General features: G+C 37.4%; 1 protein-coding gene across 3 annotated transcripts in view; it reads left to right on the plus strand.

The window, feature by feature from the left end:
- The window catches only part of tp53i11b (tumor protein p53 inducible protein 11b), a 57,091-nt gene that overhangs the window by 32,630 nt on the left and 6,053 nt on the right, over window positions 1-18,408 (plus strand). For 2 of the 3 annotated variants that reach the window (XM_039684166.2, XM_039684167.2), the window contains exons 2-6: window positions 1,930-2,076; window positions 4,282-4,419; window positions 15,923-15,981; window positions 17,955-18,003; window positions 18,100-18,196. In XM_039684166.2, the coding sequence (XP_039540100.1) occupies window positions 4,291-4,419; window positions 15,923-15,981; window positions 17,955-18,003; window positions 18,100-18,196 (334 nt within the window). In that variant the 5' untranslated portion in view covers window positions 1,930-2,076; window positions 4,282-4,290. The remainder of the gene's footprint in view (window positions 1-1,929; window positions 2,077-4,281; window positions 4,420-15,922; window positions 15,982-17,954; window positions 18,004-18,099; window positions 18,197-18,408) is intronic. The other variant, XM_039684168.2, reaches the window with a different exon arrangement.

Genomic DNA, 18,408 nt, shown 5'->3' on the forward strand with positions numbered 1-18,408 from the left:
TGTAACAATGTTGGTGGTATAATTAAATGAACAATGTTGACTCGTACTCCTTGTTACCGAGAGAGAGTCTGCCCTGCCGGATGACTTGACAGCTCCAGAGCTTTCGTGAAAACTACAGATTATTCTTCAGAATTTTTGTGTCCCCGCCCACAGACGGTCGGATCGACAGAGGGTTATTAACAGAACAGTAAGATTATTGAAAATTGTATTGTGTCTACTCTTTAAACAGCATTATGGTAAAAAAGATTGTTAGTTTCTAAACGTTTTAAATGTTTTATGTTGCACCAGAGGGCTAATTAATGTTAATGATAATTGCTTTCTTGTTTCATTCGTTCGGCTTAACTGGAAGTTCTAATATTAAGTAAAATAAATTATTTATACCTAGAGTTATCCTAGATTATTGATGAAGTTGTCCATGATGTGGTTGAAGTTATGATGATTATCCTCATTCTCATATTCAAAACATGTACAATATCCACAACACACTGATGCTGAGGAGAAATGCTTTGGCAGACTTTTATCCTGCAGCTAAATGTCTTTCATTCACTCTCACAAGCACACACTTGCCCAGTTTTTCCTGCAGTTGAAGTGTTTAGCAAGTGTATTAATCTTTAATTCCTCTATATACTCACCACCTAATGCTGAAGTCTTCCCGGAGTGTCTGGATGATTTTTGAAATGGACAATGAAGCCTTTGCTTCATCTTTCCATCAGTCATTAGCTTTAGAATTTTATATACAGTAGCCACACTTTAAAAATTCAGCATCACATGGAGCCTTTAACCCGACAAAGCCAGACGATAAAACTCGCACACCGCCGCGAGATCCTTAACATGCGGCAAAGGCTTGAATTGACCGCCTGAAGAATAACAATGGGGTGAGTTGTCGAGACGAACAGAGCCTTGTCACAGAATATATACTTTCGATAATGAGGGAGGGTGCCAAATGTGTAATCTGAGGGGTTGCTAGGCAACTGCATCAGCATCACTCCGGCAGCCTCATGTCAAGAAACGCATTGTAACGACGCAATGGCATCGCCTGGCTCGTTTATGTGATTTGCTGTGCGTTGATTGAAGGCAGCATGACCCATTGCTTTCCTCTTATCTGTGATGGTAAATTCACACACAGGCTGAACCGCTCCGTATAAAGCAATTAATCCATTCATTGTTTTCCTGTGATGATCAGCTGATGTGGGTTTTTTAAATGCAGATGCCAATATTTTTGCTTGATAATACGCAAAGCTTTGTTTTTTGTGTTTGTTCAATGAACCATTAAGAACTATTGCACATGCAACACTCTTCTGTGTAACATGATCCTGCATAAATCATTCAACATTTTTGAAAACAGTTGCCGCTTTATTTTTGTGGAACCATTTTTTTAAAATTCAAATAAACTTGAATAGAATCTTGAATAGAAAATGATTGGGGAAATTTTTTTTTTTTTAATTAATTTAATTTTTCTTAAAAAAAGTGACCCCAAACTTGGTCATATATATATATATATATATATATATATATAATTAATATTTAAGTTATTTACTGTATATTGTACATTCTGTGTGTGTACAGTTTTAAACAGTGCAGTTGAAATGGATACATTTTATTATTAATTATTATATTATTCATAACTTTATAATTCACAGCATTTAAATTCCATGTTATATTTTTAATTAGTAGCCTATATATCTGTGATTGATTAAGTTTCATCTGTTTCATCAGTCTTGGACTAAGTGACCAAAAATGATTGCAATGTGTTGCAGGGACTGATTTATTCATCAATGCATTCCATTTTTTATTTACTGGTCTGACATCTTCATTAGTACTGAAATGAATACGGCTTTGCTTTGTTATGTGCTTCTACATCTTGCTGTCTGAAGAGCACACTGTTGATGACTGTCCTTTTAAAATCCACCCCTGTTTTTGCTCTTGCAGCTTCCTGAACACCTTCAGGCTCAGAAGTGCTGAAGCCTCAGACACATTTCACCCGCTTCCTAATCAATTGTGACGCCAAACTCCTCTCTCCCTCTGCTGAGGGAGCAATTGCCGCCTGTACCCCTGCTGTCCACTACACGAGAGCAGGTGACTGGAGTACAGTACACACACTTTATTCTCACAAGTCACCTGAGATATAATGTTCCTGCAGACCAAGCAGTGGATGTCCACTCAAATGTCCTTTTCATGTCCTACATCACTGGGGAACAAACCTATTTGAAGACCTTGCATATCACAAATGTGAAAAGTAATGTTCAAATAACAGGAAATTACATGTAGAAGACGTTAGAAATAATCGAAAATGCAGTGTGCCCTTATGTCAGGATGTTCATATCCATGTTTTGGTGTCTTTTTACTGCCTTTTTGAGAGCAAAATATAATTTTTTCCCTTGAGTAATCCTTTGCCTCATAGAGGTACACTGTCACTATCATACCCACAAAATTAATTACATGATTAATCAAATTTGACTGAGAAATTACCCCCAAAAGTAATTTTAAATTGTAATAATATTTCACAATAGTACTATTAAAAAATATTTTAACATGTAATTTTTTTTTACTGTGATCGTGTGGAAGCAATTTAATGTTCTATATATGTGCATTTTCTTATTCATATATGCATACACTCTAAACAACGCTGGGTTGATTTAACCCACATTTGGGTCAAATATGGACAAACCCAAATGTTGGGTTAAAATTTTAAACCCAACTTCAACTTTCACTTTCAACTGCAATTTTTTATTACATTTTTAACCCAACATTTGGGGTTGTCCATATATTTGACCCAAATTTGGGTTGAAACAACCCACCATTTTTTAGAGTGTAGTAATTAGATTAAGGTAGTAAAATACACGAGGTCTACAGATGTGGAGTCCCATGATTCTCTGCTACATTGATGGAACAAAGAACTATTAAAGGAGTAGTTCACTGTTTAAAAAAAAAAAAAACTTTTGCTGATAATTTACTCATCCCCATGTTATCCTAGATGTCCACGTCTTTTTTCCTTCAGTCGAAAAGAAATTAAGGTTTTTGATGAAAACATTCCAGGATTTCCTCCATACAATGGACTTCATTGAGTACCAAACATTTTAAGGTCCAAATGAGAGTTTCAGTGCAGCTTCAATGGGCTTTAAACGACACCAGATGATGAATAAGGGTCATATCTAGGACCCTTTGTGTCATGACTCGAAAAAAGATTTGTTCATTTTGATGAACGAATTTGAGACGAACGCTCATCACAGAACAGAGCAAGGCGAGCATTTGTGCTCATAAAACTTAAACTTTTTTATTTATTTATTAAATGACCGATCGTTTCGCTTGATAAGACCCTTATTCATCGTCTGGTGTCGTTTAAAGCCCTTTGAAGCTACACTGAAACTCTCATTTGGACCTTGAACTATTTGGTTCCCATTGAAGTCCATTATATGGAGAAAATCCTGGAATGTTTTCATCAAAAACCTTAATTTCTTTTCGACTGAAGAAAGAAAGACACGGAAATCTTGGATGACATGGGGGTGAGTAAATTATCAGCAATTTTGTTTTTTTAAAAGTGAACTACTCCTTTAACCCTTATCAGTGTATGTACAGTGTGTGTGTATGACCTTGTAAACGTGACTTGACAAAACGTAATGTAGGACTTGAGAAAACGTATAACTGAGACAAAGGGCCTTTTACACATTAGTAGTAGGATGCAACAATGTGTTTGTTATGGGACATGTTGTTCATGATGGCATAGAGGGAGTGAACTATGAGGAAGAAAGCATGCCTTCCCTTCTTGGTGACACTCTGCAGCCATTCTGTATGACTATATGACTGCTGGCCTTTTCTTACGAGAAATTAAATAACCTCTAAAGACAATTAATCATGCTTGTCTCTTATTGAGTAATGTAAAATTGTTTGCCACCACAATAGCAAAGCAAATTTTTCAGCAGCAATTACTCCAGTCCATAATCCTTCAAAAATCATTCTAATATGCTGGTTTGATGCTGTGCCCAGTTTGACTGCAAATGTGCCACAGGAACCGAGGATCTTGTCAAGACTTGTTCCACCTCATGTGGTGGTGTTTTACTTCCTTTTTGAGAGCAAAACTTAATTCATTCTCTTGAGTAATCCATTGCCTCATATATGGTTCACTGGTATGTCAGGACAGCCTGGTGCGCAAGAGGATTGCGCATAGTAAAGATCTTGTCTTGTTAGAAGAAGAACGAGAACACCATTCCCAGTGCAAACGAGTACACGCATGAGCATGAAGTGGCAGATCAGATCTCATCTTGTTCTCTCCCTCCTCTGTAGACTTCTGGAATGGCTTCTAAACCTCATCCGCCTCTGATGAAGAAACACAGTCAGACCGATCTGGTGAGCCGACTCAAGACTCGCAAGATCCTCGGGGTCGGTGGAGAGGATGATGATGGAGAGGTGCACAGGTCAAAGGTCAGTATTTATATATCATGTCCTTGTACATTTCCTTACCCAAGTTCCATGACTTAAACATAGACATGCATGTTAATATTTTGCATTCTGTTGTTGCAGTGAAAACGTATGTTCATATTGTCTGTGTGCGATTAGAAGCAGTACAAAACACAGCAATGCGATCTGCTTGGAATAGGTGCATTAATAGTAGGGCTGGGTAATAAATATCGATTTCTCGATATTAATCCATTCTCATTTTTATGAACCAATATCGATTCTTAAATCTCAAGAATCGATTAGTCATCCTGTTTCATTTGAATGAATGGATCATTGCATCGCGGCTGCACGCATCCAAAAAATCGTAATAATCTTTGTCCTTTGTTACTATTGATATGAAACAAAGTCTCAATTTTCAAATTACGTCCATTTTCTTTAGAAATTCAAAAACATAAATAGTGTTTTGGCGCTGTGGCGTGAGATCGCTCTGGCGGAGCTCAAGAAAAGCAGCAGCGCTGATCTCTCTTCCGGGTTAATAATACCAGTCACAGCGCGAAATAAACATGAATGAGCATCTGAAAGTGTGTTAAAGATAGAGTACAACTTATCATGTCACATTGATTCGCTCAATCAGCGTTTCAACCGTGGAAAGACGTCAGTTAAACAGCTTGTAATCAATGTCATGTATCGTCATATTTACCTCAGAAAACCCACATAAACTCGTTAGTCAGCTAGAAAAAAATAACTCTAGAAAGGAGCATTTTGCTAAATATATACACCATATTACATATGCATTATAATCTTAATGTTCTTCAATATTTAATGCATATTTGAATAAATCTGGCAAGTTTTTATGACAGCCACCATTTAAATGTTTATTTAATATAATCTTCTTATTATAAAAATAAATACAAGTGTTATTTAAGTGTTTGTATAGCTACAAAACAGTTAATTATTACCCTCATATTAGGCTAATGATGCCTAGTAGGATACAACTAGCCTCCCATAGTTTACAGCATTACTTAAGAGATTTGATTTCCTTGAGAAAATGTGCCATTTATTGTAACTGATATCAAAAATAATCAATATTGAATCGAATCGAATCAAAATCGAAATTGAATCAAATTGTGAAATTTTTGTCAATACCCAGCACTAACTAATAGGCTCATTTTGTCTCAAATTTGCCTGCTTCTTTTTGAGTAGTGTGGTACCATTAGTCGGGTTTTAGTATTAGTATTAGTATTTTTTTTTTTTTACCTGCAATGTTTGATGCGCATAACAGCAATGGCAACTTAGCCACTTTTTAATGCAATGGAAGTAGATTTAAATATAATGCTGCAATCAACATTTTCATGATTAGCTTTCATTTTCGTCTTGGCAGCTGTAATAGTTAAAAGGTACTTAAAGTTTTCAAAAGAGTGTACTACTTATTTCATATGCAAAGTTACCCAATCACAGCAATGGGCTTATATTTTAAACAGAGTGTTCAAATCAAAGGGATAAAAATGGCATAAAATTGCTTTTATTTCTAAATGATAACAGTTTTTAATGCAAAAATACCTCAGGAAACATTACAAAATAAAAAAAATGCCGTTTATGAACCCCTTTAAAGGGGTCAAGACATAAGAAATCATATTTTCCTTGATCTTTTGACATATAAGACACCATTGTTTCATAGCTTAAAAATTCCTCGTGTTAGGAACAGGTGTTCCTAATAATCCTTTAAATTAGTGTATACTGTATATAGACACAGTGCTCATGTTCACAAATATGCTCCTTGATGCTTATACCCAATCCTGAGCCGGCAGTCCTCGCTCATAAGAATTGTTTATCGGGTTTGCAAGAGAGGAAGATGGACCTATTCACAACTAAAAATACATGAAGGAAGCACTCCTTTTTCATTTTCACTCATCCTTACGCTGTACACCCACAGGAAAGTGATACGGTGAAACGGCTGTTGTTTCCTCCATGAGCAGGAGGTTTGAGTTTCCTGTATATGGAGTGAATGGTCTTGGTTTTGCGAGACGTTGGAGTTCCTCAGAGCTGTGGTATGGGGCCTGTCCCGCACTTCCCCTTTCAGCACATCTGATTCAGCTCTGTGGTGTTTTCACTAATATAGGGCCTTTTGTAGGATTTAACAGAGCCATTCAGCAGTATTAAACACTATGGCTATTCAGTATAATTTGAAAAGACTGATGGAATTATATGATTTAGGCATCTAACAAGCTCCCATTTGCAGAGATTGCAATAAAGGGTCTTCTGGTTTGCACAACTGGGTCCAGTGTTTTAGGAGGAGACTCGTCAGAACAAGCTACTCATGATTTAAATTAAACTTCAGTCAAAGGTATCCTTGTGAAAAAAAAGTACTTAACTTCTTTGAAGCTGCAAGTGAGCAGATAGGCAGTATATATTAATCAGAGCTTATTTCTCTGACTCCACAATAAGAATTAGAATAGAATTAGAATTAGAATAAATCTTTATTGTCCACCAGGGTGGACACTTTTCTTTGGCTCACCAAACATACAAGACAGATAAACATACAGACAACGTCTTGAACATAGTAAAGTAAATATATATAGATTTTTTTTTTTTTTTAAAGAAAATTTTTTAAATATCATTATGAAAACAAATACTTCATTAGTAATAATAGGAATTTAAATGAATGAATTTTGACTCAGGGTAACAGCATTTACATGAAATGGGAATCTTTTGCAACATTATAAATGTCTTTACTCTCCCCTTTGATCAATTTAATGCATCATTGTTGCAAAGTATTAATTTCTTTTTAAAAAATCTCCCAACTTTAACCAAAAATTAACATTAACCAAAAATGTTGTCGCTATTTACTCACCTTCATGTTGTTTCAAATTGTATGATTAAAGAAGATATTCTGAAGAACCTTTTTTGCCCATACAATGGAATAAATGTACGTCTGTAAGTCATACAGGTTAGGAATGACGTGGATGGATGAATTATGGCAAAAGTTTCAGTTTTGGGTGAACTACTGTATCCCTTTAATGGAGACTTTGCATTGTTGTAAAGGTGCATTTACACCGCTGTTTGTTGGAGATTAGATTGCAGGTCACTGTGGGTCACATCCTTTAGTTTAAATGACAGATTTACTGTAAAATTTCTGTTGCTTTCCTTTCCCTGTATTGCACATTTTGTCCTTCACGAATGTGCCGTTGATGAAGGATGAAGGAGCAGGCGGTCACACAGAGCAGATTAAAAACAGCATTGTTTATTTCTTCCTGTTCCTGCCTTCCCTCTGGCCTGTGCCACACTATCCTGCATGATTATTCCTGCTAAATGAGTCTCCCGCTCATGATTGAGGTCTGCTTCCTGGTGTAGGGTCTGTTCCTGTGAAAACCACGCATGCTAGAATGACTGTACAGATGCATGATTCAGTAATGTCACAGAAGCCAGAGGCCAAACCCCCATGCAAACAGATGCACATGTCAGAACACATGCACAATCACATGACACGCACCGAGTGAAGCTCTGTTTTTATTTGTGCATGGCCTTTTGGTGTAAATGGCCCGTGAAGTATCCAAATGGAAGTTGCATTTGTATCAGCAGTTGTTTTGACAGTGTAAAGATGTGGTAATAAACCCACTGATCCCTCCATATCCTTTTTACAATGTTTGATATGCTCAAAAGAACAATATACTGAATGTTTATATATCTTCCACACAAGTCGACCTGGGCTTTGGTTAATCACTCTCATTGCAACGCCTGGCTTTTACTCTGACCTGCAGTAGCCTCTCATTAGGATGTTGATACTCGCTGAGAATTTGTTGCAGAGGCCAAAGCGGTCAGAAAATGGAAAATATTTGTGCCGTTGTAGAGCTCAGAAAGGTCTCGGCTGCCCGAACTGCTTGAATAAGATGGCCATCACAGAACCAACCACCAGATCAAATGCAATTTGCGGTTTTGGGAAAGCACTAAAATCTTGCTGGGAATCTTAATGAAATATCTCAGCTCTAAAATTTTTAAAAGTTTTGGGAAAGCACTGAAATCTTGCTGTGAATCTTAATGAAATATCACAGCTCTAAAATTAAAGCCGGATTGGATTTAAATTTAATCTAGTCTTATGATCATTACAGTTGTACACCTCTGACTTGGAAGCAGAAGTGATGTAACTTCTTTGTAATCATTGTAAATTGCATTTTATGCAATTTATTTTGGTGAGCTCATCAACAATAACACCATGCACTAAAATAAAGTACAATAAACGCATATAAATACAAAGAATGAGAAAAACACACATGCACACTATCCCATTGAAATACAGATGCATAAATACCAGCAGAATTAAGAGCATGAACAATACTACAATAAGTGCTGCTAAAAAAAAAAAACTAAAAAAAAAAAAACGTGAAATTAGTTTTAAATTGGCCCTGAAGTGTCTGTCTAGAGATCTTTCAGAACTGCTAGACCTTTTCTCTGCAAACATGAGACATAAATGTCATCAGTGGTGGAAAGATCACGACCCTATAATTTGAGGCAGACCACTATATAACTGCTCTGACTCGTCTGATGAACTGTGGAGCTGCGGCTGCCGATCCACACCGTATTTGAGAAAGCCAGCACACTTTCTTTCACAGATCTATTAAAGTTGAACATACCGACTTTACTGTAGAGTAGATATACGGTGTCTTAACACTCATTAATGGGATTTTTAATATTGCCTCTTAGGTTATCATCCCACTTTAACAATTTAGATGGACATGCGATGGACATGCACTCTTAGAAGAAATGGTTCTATTTAGAACCAGAAATGGTTCCATCCCCCGCTTCATATATGGAACTCCAAAATGGTTCTATATAGTTGCCATTTAAGTGAATAATGGTGAATAATTTAAGTGAACATTTAAGTCTATAATGGTTCATTTTTTTTTGGTAAAAGGTTCTATTGGCTAAGTACGGAACCCCAGGGTTCTATATAGAACCCAGAGGAACCCTTTTTTTAAGAGTGTATAGAACCTTTTTAAGGGTTCCAAATATGTAGCGCTGATAGAACCTTTTAAGGTTCTATATAGAACCTTTTCTATATAGAAGTGTGTGGGAGTTTTATCCGCATGAATGGAGGAATACTGCTGCTTTGCCATTATGACATACATGTTGGGGTGTGATTTTCAATTTAAACAGCTGGCATCATTTTATTTTCATTTATTTGACTTTTTTTATTTACACGATTTTCAGCACGTAACCCAACCCCTAAACCATTTGTGTATTATATAATGTAAAACAGGATATGAGTTGGCTTCACATCACAAGACTTGGAATGCAACACAAGTTGTTAGCAATACTTTTATACCGTTCTTTGGTCAGTTTTTGCAATAAATAGCATTGATAAGCACTGTAGGAGTGGGGTAGACTGCTCTAAAATCTATTTATAAATATTTAAAATATAATTTCCTCTTTTACAAATGCATCTTGATCTATTATATACGCCACAGAGGACTGCAACTGCAACACATCGCCATTTGGACTTCTTTTGGTACCGCTTTTTTTTTAACCCTTGTGCTGCATTAGATTTTTAACACCGTTGAGTGCATTAAGGACCAAAAATGGCCACATATTAAACATTGCCTAAAATATTATATATTATTATTATTTTCCACTTTTACCAAGTTAAATCTTTTAACCAGCATCAGTCCTCATCATAACTACCAAAAATGTATTCAATTTCAGGATTTTAACCCTTTAATTACCAGTTTTGTTTGTGAAACCATCGATTTGTATAAGAGGAAAAAACACAAAAATTCAATTATTTTCAATAAACTAAATGCAAAGAGAAAACTTTAGATTTGGATTATCACAGTCCCACTTTGCAAAAAATCCCACTTAGCGCGTTAGAGACCAAAAATAGCCACCTATTAAACATTGCCTATTGCCTAAAATAAGTTGCATTTCCACCCATAGGGAATAAATATGTAGTGACGTCATCTGGTGGAATACACTATATAATGCAAATATAATGCTTTTGCTTCAAAATGAAAGGATGTTTGTGCAAAAATCATGTTTCATGTATTACTGACAGCCTCAGATTTAAACAACGTTTTAATGGGTTTCAATGGGCCATTTTTGGTCTTTATGGTGCTGAGTGTTACTATTTGATCTACACAGTGCGTGTTATATATATTTTGCAAAATGGGATCACATTTTTTACATGTATCCAAAAAGTCACAATTTTGCCAAATTTCATACCATTTGCATTAAAACAGCCAAAATGGTCAAAGAAATTAAACTGCAAAAGACCAAAAATGTCCCTAATGCAGCATAAGGGTTAAGATAAATTATTTTGATCACTTTTGTGTGTTTGTTCTTTGTTTTTTCTTTATAACTGTACTTTTTATATTTTTAAGAAATGCTTATGGGTAGGTTTTGCAGTAGGAGTGGGATTAGTGGCTCAAAATATATTTTTAATGCTATATTGTCAAGCTCAAAACCAAGAATACATGAAGTAATCTTATTTATGTCCTTTTTTCTTCTGAATAACCCATTTTGAAGATATGATACAATCTGATCAAATTATTTGAACAACATCTGACCTTCTGTACAAAGATCAATGATCAGTCACTATTTGTGCATTATTTTTGTCAGAATGCAAAAATAAAAAAAAACTTTTCTTTGCTTTTACATGTTACAAAAGACCCGTACACACAAAGATCGATAACTATATTAGCGTCCACACCAGCGGGTGATTTCATTCTGTTTATGATAAGTGTTTACCGCAATTATGCCGTCTGCTGCTTTAAATGCTCAAACTCATTAAAGGAGGATGGATTCTGATTGGCTGTCTATGTTTTTAATCATTCATCAGATTCCAACAGTTTTGTGTCTCTGTGCCGTCATATTTGGTGTTAAAACTGATATTCTTTTATATTTAGAACCGTTTTTAGAGCTCTTTATTTTTATCATTATAGTTTTCGTCCTTGTATTTTGATATTTGCACCCCATTCTATTACATTGTACTTATTCATTGTGTTTTATAGCTAGGCATTTCTTGTCTTGTCATTCACTCCATGCTCTTTCAGCACTCTTCACACTCTAAACCGGGAAATAAGTCCGTCTGTCTGCTCTTTGAAAGATATTGTGGTATTGTGTTGTCATTTCATTAACTTGAACAGTCCCTCAGCAGAGGCGGCAGAATCAGATGTAACGGACAAATCCTGATTATTGTTTACTTTGGGTGAAATTGGAAGTTGTGGTGATTGTTTAGACAGCTCTGGGGATCTACATTCTGGCAGTCACCAAATCTAATTTATTTTCGAGTCATTAGCACATCCCAGTATGAAGGCCAGCCGCAGCGTCTGCTGTATCACTGTGGCAGGATCTACAGGGGACCTGCGCAATCGCAGCCCTCATAGTGCGTGTTCTCTCTTTATCTCTGCATGCTTCTTTCCCCACCTCTCTGCCTCCATTATGTCTCTCACGCTCGCTTTCTCTTCCTCATCTCTCTATTGCACTCCGATTCTGTCTTATTTCACAGTCTTTAAGGAAATCCATAGGGGAGCTTTTTATTGACATTAGATGTGCACCCAATGAGAATAAAAGAAACACATCCCACTCATATCCGTCACAGCATGCCATCAATCAGCAAACCTGGAGCTGTGGCTCAAATTAAAATGTTTCTTCCATGCACAAATCAATAGAATAGCAATTCAGCATTTGATCATTGCGTTCTGACTCAAATTTTGTTATGCTGATTATATACACTACTACCCTTCAAATGTTTAGAGTCAGTATGATTTTTTTTTTGTTGAAAGAAATTAATTTTTGATCAAAAGTGAAAGAAATACTGTTCTTCTGAACTTTCTATTCATCAAAATGTCTTGTTTCCACTAAAAATATTGAGCAGCACAACTGTTTTGAACATTGATAATAATTAGCAATGTTTTCTGATCAGCAAATCAGCATATTGGAATGATTTCTGAAGGATCATGTGACATTTCTGGAGTAATGATGCATTGCAATCTCAGGAATAAATTCCATTAAAGGGTAACTAAACACCAAAACAACTTTTTTTAGTTAATGATCTGTAAGAATGGAGCTTCATAAATGCTGTTCATTGATTCGAGTACATTTTTTGACAATTGAGTATAAAGTGTTTTGATTTTCAAATATATGGTGTAAAAACGTCTGAGTGCTGCCCTCTTCAGGTTAAACGGAAAGCTCCTGCAGTAGGGGTACTTGCTGACGTAGCGAACTCTCAGACGCACTCTGTCACACCCTTGGTGCGAGCTCACCACGCCCTTGGCAGCCCCTGGTATAAAAGCATCTGGTTCCGTCAAAACTACTGTAGGAGTCAGGAGTTGGATTTATGAATATTGAAAACGATCAGGATACTATAGCATATAATAGCATCTAGTTAGCATAGCATTTATATAGTTATTTAGATTATTTTTGAAAACGACCAGGATAGAGTATTGTTGCATCTATTTAGCATAGCATTATATAGATAATTTAGATTATTTTGTGTAGCTAGTAGCATAGTACAGTTAGGATAGCTTCAAGTTAGCATAGATTTATCAGTGTTTAGTACAGTGATCAGGATAGTAACGGAATAGAGGTGGACATGGGCTTCTCCACACGCAGTGCCAAACACTGCTCGTCCTGCATGGACTCCTCCACCGCAGCGGCGTCTTGATGTGAGTGATCATGGATATTTTAATCACAATTTATGGTTAGGATAAAGTTAATCCTCTAGGGTCGACAAACGAGCCGGTGCATTTTGCTGGATTTTTTCATATAGCGGCATAATATCAATAGCGTGCGCTATTGAGATCAACTCGACGACATAAGTCATCAGATGCCGGTCGCGATGCGGGAGTTAAGACCGCAGTTTGAGCCAGCAGCTCGAATGGATTTGGCCCTGTGTATACATACAATTCACCCTCATCCACTTCAGGTGAAGGTGAAGGTGAGGGAGAAAAGTCCTCGACTTCAAATGGCCGCTCTGTTGCAAAGGCAGCTATTGAGTCACTCCAGACTAGTCTCGCTCTATTTTAGAGTCTGACAGCAGCTGTCACTCACGGCGGGTCTCAGGTGCACGCCCCCTAGCCCCGCTGGGGTCTGCCCATTTTTTCAGCATTTTTCAAATATTGCTAGTGGGTGGAGTCAGGCTCTGACCAGGGGTTTAGTTACCCTTTAAAGGGTTACTAAACCCCTGGTCGGAGCCTGACTCCACCCACTGGCAATATTTGAAAAATGCTGAAAAAGTGGGCAGACCCCAGCGGAGATAGAGGGGACGAAATAGATGCTAAAACACTCTATCCTGATCGTTTTCAATACTCGCAATTCCAACTCCTGACTTGTTTTGATGATTTCCAACTCCTGACTGGTTTTGACGATTTCCAACTCCTGACTTGTTTTGACGATTTCCAACTCCTGACTGGTTTTGACGATTTCCAGCTCCTGACTTGTTTTGACGATTTCCAACTCCTGACTGGTTTTGACGATTTCCAACTCCTGACTTGTTTTGACGATTTCCAACTCCTGACTGGTTTTGACGATTTCCAACTCCTGACTGGTTTTGACGATTTCCAACTCCTGACTTGTTTTGACGATTTCCAACTCCTGACTGGTTTTGACGATTTCCAACTCCTGACTGGTTTTGACGATTTCCAACTCCTGACTGGTTTTGACGATTTCCAACTCCTGACTGGTTTTGACGATTTCCAACTCCTGACTGGTTTTGACGATTTCCAACTCCTGACTTGTTTTGACGATTTCCAACTCCTGACTGGTTTTGACGATTTCCAACTCCTGACTGGTTTTGACGATTTCCAACTCCTGACTGGTTTTGACGATTTCCAACTCCTGACTGGTTTCGACGATTTCCAACTCCTGGCTGGTTTTGACGATTTCCAACTCTTGGCTGGTTTTGACGATTTCCAACTCCTGACTGGTTTTGACGATTTCCAACTCCTGACTGGTTTTGACGATTTCCAACTCCTGACTGGTTTTGACGATTTCCAACTCCTGACTGGTTTCGACGATTTCCAACTCCTGACTGGTTTTGACGATTTCCAACTCCTGACTGGTTTTGACGATTTCCAACTCCTGACTGGTTTTGGCGATTTCCAACTCCTGACTGGTTTTGGCGATTTCCAACTCCTGACTGGTTTTGGCGATTTCCAACTCCTGACTGGTTTTGACGATTTCCAACTCCTGACTGGTTTCGACGATTTCCAACTCCTGACTGGTTTCAACGATTTCCAACTCCTGACTGGTTTTGGCGATTTTCAACTCCTGACTGGTTTTGACGAATTCCAACTCCTGACTGGTTTTGACGATTTCCAACTCCTGACTGGTTTTGACGAAACATGCTGGTTTTTAAACTGCCAAGGGCGTAGCTCGTACCAAGAGCGTGGTGAGCTGAAATGTGTATATCATGAAGAACCGCTAAAATCCAATAGGAAAATTCAACTGCAGTAGCCACCGTTCAACCTGAAGAGGGCAGCACTAAGACGTTTTTACACCATATATGGTAGAAATATAACACTTTATACACAAATGTCAAAAAAGTTACTCGAATCAATGACTGGTATTAATAAAGACCCATTCTTACAGATCATTAACTAAAAAAAGTTGGTTTAGGGTTTAGTTACTCTTTAAATAGAAAACAATATTTCTTTCAAAAACATTTAAAAACATTACAAAACCTTTGAATGATTCATCATGTAATGCGATCGAGTCTCTTCAGAAAATTTGGACTAAACCGCTCAATTCATATGGATCTCTTAAGGAACTTTTGAAGCATCAAAGTGGTAGTTGCGTAGCTGTCAATGGAGGATCAGAAATCACTCAGATTTCATTAGAAATATCTTCATTTGTGTTCCGAAGGTTTTGGAACGGCATGAGGGTGAGCAATTAATGACAGAATTTTCATTTTTGGGTGAACTATCCCTTTAAATAAAATATTTCCTAAGAAACCAAAATGCTCTTTTAGGAGAAATGAAGGCTCTTATATTTTATGACAGTGTTTTAATTAGCCATAAGGGAATGTGTGATATGCCTGTCGTGATAGAATAGCCTCACCTTTCAAAGAGGTGATTAAACAAAGGAGGAGTTTGCCAACACTTTGATTTCCTTGTAGTGTTGCCATCTTTGTTGAACAGCTTTGGAGAAGTAGGCTGCGTTGAACGGCAGCCATAAACCTGAAAATGTGCGAATCTCTGGAAATCATCAGAGACTTTGTGTGGGTGGCTGCATTTGCTAATATATCATCAAATTGGGTTTCATGCTAAATATATTGTGTTATTAATCACCGGTGGCCACCAGACGTTGACAACAGGTTTCTTCACTTTAATTAAAGATGTTTTAACGATTCGCTCCACACCACTGTGGATAACTCACCATGCACTATTAATTCATCATGCTTCAGGCTGATTTATTACTTTTTGTTCATCCGAAGTGAATTTAGACGGGATGTTTCTGTTTCTGAACTTCTCTTCTGCTGGATGTGACATTGTTATTATTCTAAGTGTGGCGTTTTTCTCCCTCGTGTCTATCTCAGATCAGTCAGATGCTGGGGAATGAGATCAAGTTTGCGGTCCGAGAGCCTGTGGGACTGAGGTAAGACGACATCCCTGTGCTGTTCTGCCACTGTGGTGCTCAGAGGAGATTGCTCTCATTCTCCTCATTTATTACATTCTGCCTTGGGTCAACAGTGGAGAAAATAACAGGCCTTTAATTAAAGCACAGTTATTTTGACAGGCCACAGCTGAACCAGCTGAACCTCATAACTGTACTGTACAGGGTCTGTTTCTGTAACGTGTAGCGTTTTGGACACTAATGCAAATGATTTATGTAAGAAGAATATTATTAGCTCCTAATTTATGTGCATTAGCTGTCATTTGTGAAGTCTTCATACCTCAGTTTGAATATCACGCCATTCAGTGACATAACATAACATATTTCTGGAATGTATTCAGTAGGGTCCAAAAGCCTGAGACCACTTGTGAAAATGCTGCTATTTTTTTATTTTTTTTAAATGAGAATTTGCGCTATTTTCTGTAAAAATAGTTTTAGTTTATGTTTTGTTCATTAATTAGTAGGGTAGAATCTAGAATATGTCTTATTATTTATTTATCCGACCTTCTGTAAGAGGCGTCATATAGTCGTTACAAATGTATTTATTTGATTAGTTACCTAAAATAGGCCAGGGTACAATCTAAAATATTTCTCATTAACTCTTTCCCCGCTATTGACGGAATTTTCCGGATTTCCGCGTTTTCACTGTTATCAAGTAGAGGGCGCTATTATGCATCTTCTGAAAGAATGGAGAATCTCCTGATCAAAACACAGGTGAAGAACAAGCATAATCAAGCGATAGCATAAGCAGATGCATAATGCGATCATCAACATTAAACACCATATAAATACAAAATGGCTAATGTTAACGAATTAAATATCGACCCAGGATGAGCTACAGGACTGTTATGTGAAGCAGTTCCCCATTCAGAAGTCTTTGACAATCTGAATTTTGAAGACCTAATTTGTCTTTGATAAAAGCTTTTTGCTCAAAAACTTGTTTTTATTTTATTTTATGAAACCTAGTCACATTCAAGTACTGCTATATGTTTTTGTTTGTTTAAAAACAGAGTCTCCATTCTTTCTTTCGATTATATGTATATTGCATGTTCAGATATTCATATAAGAAAATATTCTGGGGGCCATGAAACTTGAAAATGCTGGCTCTGGCTTGCAACTTTTTTCAAAAACACTGGCGGGAAAGAATTATTATTTTCATTTTTTAATTTTAAAGGCATCATAATATGAGAAATCACTTTTGCCTTGATCTTTTGACATAATAAGATGTCTTTGTGCCATTAAAACAAGTTTTATATCTTAACTTCGTCATTATGAATAAATGAATGAGGTATTTATATAGCGCTAATGTACAGACAAAGCACTTTACATGTTGGGGTCCTCAACCACCAGTGCGCTCACAACACACCAGCTACAGGTGGAGAGAGGAGAGAGAGTAATAGAGCCGATTCAATGGATGGGGATTATTAGGAGGGCATGATTGGCAAGGGCCATTGGAGGGAATGTGGCCAGGACACCAGGGTTACACCCCTACTCTTTTCACACACATTTTATCAACACCACATCAGCTTCAGTGAGTGCATTTTTGAGTGGTATTCAGAAAGGATTTCAGAGTTGCAGCTCTTTACGTCATTCGCTATTGAATTCCTCTGTGCAGTGGCTATGTAAGAAAAAGCAGGACAATTCAACAGGACAATCGGAAGAGTGAAAGAATGTTTGCTTTGACGCATCCAGTTTAAACAGCTGGTTTGTGTCTACAGACTTCAGAAGGATCCCAGCAATCTGTTTTAATGGCGTCATGGGGACATAATTGTATTATACAGCAGCCGACAAATAGACTAAATTAAAGTTTCTTTGTTTATTTCCTGGTTTAAATGCAATTTTGAATCCCAGATATTTGGTCTCAGGCTTTTAAATCCCTCTTTATAGCATTGTTAAACGGCCCATGGCATTTTAGAATCAGTTTTCTATTACTGTGTGTTTTTTTCTTTCTCAAGGTTATGGATTCTCTTCTCTGCCGTGGTTTTCACAGTCATGGCCCTTATGGTGAGTTTCAGTACCTGAGCATTGCTTTCTTACTATCTTCAGTATCACAATGAGTCTAGTCATCATTAAGTGGTTTTGTGTGTGTGTGATTTATAGGCCCTGGCCTTCCCCAACCAGCTGTATGAGGTTGTGTTTGATCAGGAGCAAACGGCCACCAGTGTCTCTATACGTCTCTATGGAGGAGCCATTCTCAGTAAGTCATATTCATGTCATCAACGCTGCATTACCTAATGATCTCTCTCAGCCTTATAGTGAGACGTGATCAGTGCATCTCTTGATGGGCTGTAAACAGACTCCTCTGTCTTTTTACCTTTCTACTCAAGGGGCTCTAGGATGTGTTTGTGTGTTTAAATGGCCAGTCAGCCAGTGGATTGTGAAGAGAAGCGTGAAGGAAATATTCCCTGG

Source organism: Pimephales promelas, chromosome 10 (assembly GCF_988280905.1).
Source record: "Pimephales promelas chromosome 10, fPimPro1.hap1.1, whole genome shotgun sequence".
Classification (NCBI taxonomy): Eukaryota; Metazoa; Chordata; class Actinopteri; order Cypriniformes; family Leuciscidae; genus Pimephales; species Pimephales promelas.